The sequence below is a fragment of the Tachypleus tridentatus genome, chromosome 7 (assembly GCF_004210375.1).
Source record: "Tachypleus tridentatus isolate NWPU-2018 chromosome 7, ASM421037v1, whole genome shotgun sequence".
NCBI classification, from domain to species: Eukaryota; Metazoa; Arthropoda; class Merostomata; order Xiphosura; family Limulidae; genus Tachypleus; species Tachypleus tridentatus.
This window is the reverse complement of record NC_134831.1, coordinates 137,557,791-137,565,857: the sequence shown is the minus strand read 5'-3', so window position 1 is coordinate 137,565,857 and position 8,067 is coordinate 137,557,791. Positions and strand designations below refer to the sequence as shown.

The 8,067-nt window shown below is 34.2% G+C and overlaps 1 protein-coding gene across 5 annotated transcripts in view; it reads left to right on the top strand.

Annotated features, from left to right (window-relative positions):
* Window positions 1–3,703: 3,703 nt before the first annotated feature.
* LOC143256689 (cyclic AMP response element-binding protein A-like) overlaps window positions 3,704–8,067 on the top strand; it is a 56,166-nt gene continuing 51,802 nt past the window's right edge. For 4 of the 5 annotated variants that reach the window (XM_076514236.1, XM_076514234.1, XM_076514235.1 and 1 more), the window contains exons 1-2: window positions 3,704–3,796; window positions 3,995–4,162. In XM_076514236.1, the coding sequence (XP_076370351.1) occupies window positions 4,076–4,162 (87 nt within the window). In that variant the 5' untranslated portion in view covers window positions 3,704–3,796; window positions 3,995–4,075. Of the gene's footprint in view, window positions 3,797–3,994; window positions 4,163–8,067 lie in introns of those variants that run through there. The other variant, XM_076514237.1, reaches the window with a different exon arrangement.

Sequence of the window (8,067 nt, the reverse complement as noted above, 5' to 3'; positions counted from 1 at the left end):
CTGATGTACCTATATACACTGTAGAGGCATACAGTATTCAAAACTTGTTTGGGTTAAATCTCGAGACTTATCTGACGTCTACTGTTTTGATTTTCTTAGGATGGTAGCAAGAGACGACTTATATAAATGAAAATTGATGGTGTTAGGTTCAAGAAGTCTTAACAGAAATAAATAAAAGCCCTATAACCCGAGCGCTTTCGAAAGGTGAACCTTTCTTCTTCAGTTTACTTCTGAAGAAGAAAGGTTCACCTTTCGAAAGGGCTGGAGTTATAGGGTTTTTATTAATTTATATAAATGAAAGTTGTACCTGAAGAGATTTGACATAAATGAACCTATATGCAGTCTTGTGTTTAATGTTCGTTTATTCGTTTGAGTTTGAACATGCAGGTACTAAAAGCTTACGTTTATAATTATACATGCCAGAATACCAGCAATTTTTATGCTGAGATCGAATAATATCGTACGTATAGTAATGGATGCTACCAAGTTTCGACTGGAAAAACCATTAGTGTGACTGCACGTAACATTTGCTCGCTAGATATTTTTTCCTTGCTTCTGTTATTACAAACTTTGGTTGTTCGACAACGTATGTTTTATAATTGAATCCATGCTAATCTTGTGTGCTGTTTCAGCAGTTCTACACGTAGTCCGAACTGGTTTTAAGACTCTACAAGGCTTCGTACGACACGATGGAATACATCACTGTGAAGACTACCTGAGCTGAAAGACATCAGCTTACACTTATAAATATAAAACACGGTGTGTAGTTTATTTTCTTAGTCTATTCAACCCGAATGCCATTCGAACTATAATTCGTCGCATTGTAAATGTAATCAAAACAATGAAAAATCATTACAATTTGCCTGATTTACGTGTGAACTAATGCAATACAGAATCTACTCATAAAGAAAAGTGAGCTGAGCCCTAACGCTGGATTAACATAGAAGTTATTATTTTAACCAGTTAAAACGCACCTTGTGAGAGACAAAGAGGGTGCATGTTGGCTCCATGGTGGTTTGTTTGTTCGTAGTAAAGTAGAAAGCTACACAAAGGTTTATCTGTGCTCTGCCTTCCACAGTATCGAAACCTTATTTCTAGCGTTTTGTTACCGTGGTGGAACCGATGAGCCAGGTTTAAATTCGTGTGAAACCGAAGAATATTCCACGCACTTTAAGCTGTAGAAGCGTTATATTAGCGTGGATGATAGGTAGTAGGTTGCTGCTAACTTTCTGCCTCCCTCTCGTCAGTAGCGCAAAATTAAAGAATGGCGGCAGAGAGCCTCAGCAGCTTTGCCCTAAATACAATACAGTACAATACTATAGATGAACAATTGTAGTGCAGCATTTTATTTAATCCTAACGAATGTGTAGGGTTATGACGTAACTCTTATAAAAATTCTTTGATGCGATTAAATGAGCTAATTAAATTTTTGTAGCATTTTTATTTTTATCCATGTCCCAGATCTCTATAACACAGTTCATCCATTTCAACGAGGTTTCGATTATATCCCTGTCATAATAAATTTTTACCATGAGAGAGATTAACGAGCGGCAACGGATAAACATTTTTGATTGTTCTAAAGTTTATGTTTGTTCTATTTTTTGAATATATATATATATACATATGTGTGTGTATGTGTGTATTTTAAGATGTGCATGTATTTTTGTATATAATTACCCTCTTTCATATAAAATATTTTATCAATATTTCAAATTACGTCAAGATTTATGAGATCTGGTTCTCCAAATTTGCTTCTTAAACCAAACTTTTATTATGTTGATTGAAATGTGTCACTATAGTTGACAAAAATCACAGCAAAAGCGAAACAAATATTCGATTATCTTTTTTCTGTGCAATTCATACAGTTACTATCTACAACCATTGTATTAAGTATTGTGATATGAATTACATCTAAATATATATATGTATGTATACTAAGTTTTACAGGTGTGTTTAAAGGTTACAGAAGGAACAATATAGTGACGTAACTATTTTCTTGTTAGTGAATATTACTCTTAGAACTTAGGATGTGTGACACATTAAAATTGTGTCCAGTGTTACTTATTGTTTGTTGATTAGGTCATTCGATTTGCAATCTACGGATCATAGGTTCGAATCACGTCAATGAACACACTTGCCCTTCTTAGGGGTGTTACATCGTAACGGTCAATCCTAACATTCGTTGATAAAGAGTTACCCAAGATGTAACGGTGGGTGGTGTTAACTGCTGTCTCTAGTATATTACTTGAAAATTGTGAACAGTTAGCGCAGAGGCCCCTGAGGAGCTCTGCGTGAAATTCAACAACAACAACAACAAACTTATAAATTTTCAACAATCTTATTATCACTTCATTGGACGAGGCAATTTTGTTAGGTCAGTTTAATGTGGATTCAGTTTTTAATTATGTGCATGCAAAATATCCACGTGAATATGAAAGAAGAAGGATTAATTCAACAAACTCGAAAAAATATTTTTGTCACAAGCAACATTCTCTTGTACATTATAGTGGTTTTATCTAACTCTGCTCTAGAAAACACTTTACACGAAACCTCTATTGAACGAGAATACTGATAAAAAGAGACTAATCAAAGTAGTTAAACTTAATGTTACATTTGTACAGATAATCTGTTAAAAATAACATAATTCAGTTATAAAATGTTCTTCACATTTGTTTGTTTTTTGCCTCAATTTGTGAAAACAAATTCTAAAAGTCTTGATTTTTTATTTCACGAATCTCAGACTAATTAAAATAATAAGTTGAATTAAAAGGCAGATGGAACACAAAACAGTTTATGATTTAAACAGGTATAAGGATGACAGAGACAACAGAAGGTCGGTTTATCTCCGAACCATTACAATGAGGACATATTAAACAGTTGTTCAAAACGTTGGAACTGTAGACAGTAATAGACCAACACACTGCTATTTATACATACACCAAACGTATACGTATGTGTTTATATCTATGTAAAAACAGCTTGCAATGATTAAATGTATAATCAGTCGTCAAATAATAGCACAAGGCTATATACTGACTCACGAAATATACGTTAACAAATGAGTAAAGCACCATCGAATAACGTATTTATTTCTAAGAAGAACGATGTATGTAAATAGAATATTTTTCGTGTATTTTTCCTCCAAAAGACTACTGGAGAAATCACCTATTATAATCACTTGCACCATTATACAGTAGTGTGTTATCTGTCGATTAGTAATTATATACCAAAATCACATCAAGTAAGGAAGGCTTGGAATTTGTACTGTCGTGACGTCAGTAAAAGGAGCACATGCACGGGAAGAATTAAGCTCTCTGTAGGCTACGACACAGTCTGACATGTGAACTTCGATAGCATTAAACAAAAACATTTGTTACCGTTAATTTTGGTTTTATTTAGTTTTGAAACAGAAAACTTCCAGGGAACATGCGAAAGTACTTCTAGTATATGTTTACATATATCTATTTGTTAACACACTACACATATGCAAGCAGATGAAGTTTATTCGTGATAGGCTGAATCAAAAATTACTACTATTTCATTGAGAATACTTTTTCAGTGTCAGACCTCTGTTTGTGTGGTAAATTTCTCGCAGTTATTACATACAAATTATTAAAATACACAACACAGGTCACAGATTCGTTTAAATGTTCCGCTTGTTTCCTATTGGCTAGTAGTATTAACGTCATGTGACGTAAAACACCAGGAAACAATAATCGTTTGCGTCGGTTTACACAGCTGGTACGTCTCTCTTAGTGTTGGGCAGACATAAAGCTACACAGGGGGTTTAACCAAGGTATGAATTCGATTTTATTTTACCTTTTAGTTTACTTTCTAATATATAAATCAAAGGTGCAATTTATTTTTGCTATAGTAAGCCAATTTGTATGGCACTATTTTAATATTTTGTTGAGCAATACGGCCATTTCCTTTTCCTGTTTTAAAGACTCTAAGGGTGTTGCGTTGTGCTTACAGTTGTTCATTTCTGTACTAGCGGCGAGAGTTTGTTCAGGGAGTGTAATCGTGAGTGTTGTCAACCCTATACTTCTGACTGGACCGGACACGGACGCTGGAAATGGCTCTGGACATTCTCGGTGAGAATTTGTACGACCTTGAAGAAAATTATTTGAATGACATCTGGAATTCAAGTCCGCTGGACTCGGTAAGTAAAATGATCACAGTGGTTGCTTTGGTCCGATCGTTTTCCCTTATCACTAACGTCTGACTGTAGAAATTACAATACAAAGGCTAACGGATAATATCAAATTTTTCTGAGAAAGTAGGGCAAGGTATTAATATTTAGTAAAAGGGATAACGGTAGTGTTAGGATTATTTGAACCATGTAATGTAGGTGGCTTGTGAATTTAAGCTAATCTTACTTTCATATGTTGCTTTATAAATTCCATATTGTAATAATAAACATATTATAGACGTATGCTTGCTGGTTTCTCAAACAGGTAACTTGTGTTTTTACAGCTATTGGAAATGTTCAACAAAAACCAAAACAAAACAAAAAAACCTTTTTCGGAGAATTAGACATGTTTGCAAAGAGCACGTGATCGTTGCAACAAGTCGGTAGAAGTACACCATATGGAAAGGTCGTGGTTACCTCTTGTATCGTTCGCTCTGAAAAGTGTTTCTCAGGAATAAGAGAAGAATTTTCCAAAAGGCTCAGCATTATGCGCTTGTTTTAATACATTTTCGACGTGTTCAGATAATTTCTGCTGCAGTTTGCACGTTCATTTCACGTTGAAAGGCTTACGAAAGTTTAAGTATTCGTCCAATTACTTGACTAATAAATAACTCATGCACGTATTGTTCGTATTCCGAGACTATCAGAATTCTCCTTCGTGTATGATAATTATAACAATTACATATCTTGTGTTTTTAACTTCATTTTTACATTTACTGCCACATTCTTCATGTTTCGTTTTTGATTTCTTTTTATAAATAAATTCCCACAATAGCCGATAGAAAATCTCTATTTCCATTTAAGTTTTTTCGTTATTTCATTTATTATTTTTTTCAAGTGTCTTATTATTGTTTTAAAATCTTAATTTATTTAAATAGATATACTTAAGTACCTCTTACGTTCTTTTTTTGGCCTTTAAAAGGCTTTTCAATATGTTCCACACTTAATTTTTTTTAGTTTCCTATTAATTTAGTGATCCAGATATCAAGATAGAACATAGTACCAGCTACTTTGTTGAAACAGGAAATATGCTTTATTATCATTATGCAGAGAGAGAATTTTACAAGTTTTACAATTTTTCCATGGTTACTGGAGGAAATGAGTTAGGATTCCTCGAGTAGGATATTTTTTTTCATCCTAAAAAAAAAAAAAAAACTGACGCTTATGATTATGGGTTACGTTACAGCTTTTTAAACATATAACATTTTGCTTCCGGATTCTCCAAGATTACTATGTCAAGTTTAAATTAAAACGAACAACAAAGTTTACGTGTTCTATAAGTGCCCTAGATTTTTTTTATAACTACTGAATAATGTTATGTTCTGATTAAATATCGGGGGAAAACACCACGCGAATGTAGAGCTTTTCAGGCAAATGTTTACAAAAAATGCCCTCAATATACACGAACGTGTGTATGTATTGATATTTGCACTTGTTTTACAAGCTTAATACGTCATATTCTTTTTCTATGGCGACAGAACTGTTTTCAAGTATTATATCTGATGATTCAATAAAAGCAACTTTCGTTTAGATGATAGCACGATAGCGATTGTTTGACCTTTAAACAAATTCAACTAAACAGTACAGAATATTCGTCTTTCTTAAGCAGTGTATTATTATGATTTCATACTCGCTTCTGCGTGAATAGTCAGGTTGTTTCGACAAATTATGTTGGTTTTGAATTACATCAACCAAAAATAGGAACATTTTAAAAGACTGACTTCCACTCAATTCAGCCACTGCTTTCGCGTACACGGAGCATTGCTAAGCAAAATGCGCTGCTATAAAATACGCAATCAAGGGGCGTCCATTATTATAATTGTTTTTTGTTTGTTTTGAATTTCGCGCAGAGCTACACGAGGGCTATCTGTGCTAGCCGACCGTAATTTGGCAGTGTAAAATTATCATAACTTACATTTTTTTACGTTGTTCATTAGCACATAACACTGTAGCACGTCCCTTTGAGAACATTTTTACTTTTTATTTATTGTAAAGATGTAAAACACTCTAATATTTGTTATTGAAAATGTTTAAAGTCTTATTCGATCAAATTAATTATTTTTACAACCTTAACTTTTTGATGCACCTGCATGCCTGGATATTATCCCTTTCTATAACTAAAATAAAAATACTTAATATTCGTTCTAAATGAAAGTGGCGCATACTGTCCATCATGTTAGGCATGCATCCCAAAATGTACAGAAGGAACATTCCAGAATAGGAATACCTGAACCTGCTTGCAACACCGCCTGATTAGCTAGACATGGAGGTCATTTCAACGGGTAACTCGTACCCTCGAGCGATCGTGCAAGTGGGAAAATATTCCAGTATGTGCGAGTCAGGCCAAGCGTGTGTCTACACTACATGGTGACCGGTTCCCAGTTTTTAGATCACAGAGCAACGAGTCTTTCGAAGGACAATGTGTGTGTTTTGTTTAAGGTTGTTAGACGGTATGAAGATTTTTTAGAAGTGATCGTAATAAAACTAATGTTACATCAGAATACTTTGAAAATGGAAGAGAGTTATTTTCAAAACCTTATGAAACAGGAGTGAAGGATTTAACAGAAAATTTCGGGCGCGGTTGTCAAATTTTCTCATTTTAATTCTTAAAACGTAACTACACAGTACGTTTATTATTGTGTAACGGCTCATTTAGCACTAACATTTGGATTCCTATTCTTCTAGTGAGAGTAACACAGATAACCAATGACGCAGCTTTGTTTTTCACATAGACACAATTAAACATTGTGTAACATATGTGACATCAGGACAATAAGTAGTGATAATGTTCACGAGGTTTGCTTTGAAGTTCGCGCAAAGCTATGCAAGGGCTATCTGCACTTGCAGTCCCTAATTTGGTAGTGAAAGACTAGAGGGAAGACAGCTTGTCATCCCCATCAACCTTCAACTCTTGGCTACTCTTTTACCAACAAATAGTGGGATTGATCGTAACATTATAACGCTTTGATGGCTAAAACATATTTGGTAGAATGGGGATTCGAACCCACGACCCTCTGATTGCTAGTGAAGTGCTCTCACTACCTGGCCTTACCAGACCCTATTTGTTAGAAACAACTACAAAATTTAGAAATTATAAATTTTCAAACTAACAAGTAGAGAATTTGAAACGTAAGATATGATTATTAATACATTTGAAAGTTCAAATATTCTAATATTTATGAATAACTGCCATTCCAGTCGCTCAGTGGTAACTCGAAGGTTTATAATGTTAAAATCTGGTTTTCGATGCCCATGGTTGGCTCAGCACAGTTGGCCCATTGTGTTAGCTTGTATATTAGTAATAAACAAATGAATAGCCATGAAGTAATCTATGAAATGCTACCTTAATGAATGAGGAATGTGTGATAAGTTATCTATATTTACTACATTTTTTCGTTGCCAATTGAGTTTTAGATATTCAGGGAGGTCGCTTTGTAGTCGCCATTAATCAAATCGTGATCAAATACCTCTTTTATAAAACCAAAATCACTGTATTATTAGTCATTTTTGATCAAAAGTAAGCTAGCATTATAGATCCGAAATTAAAATGTAGTTTCTTGGTTAATGTGTTTTTAACTCAAAGATACACAATGGGATATCTGTGCTTTTCTTACCACAGGTAGCGAAACACAGTTTTTAGCGTTATAAGTTCGTAGACGTACCGCTGTGCCACTATAGGTTGATGTTAATTTTCTTAGCGCTAAGATACATAGGGGAATTGCCGTGCTCTATCCACCACGGAGACTCGAACCGTTGTTATTAAGGTTGAAAATAGGTAAGAATACCGCTGATCTACCGTAGACCTGTAGATTGATAGTGCCAAATACATATATGTAACAAACTAATTAGAAGAACAAATCTCCTAATCAATATAC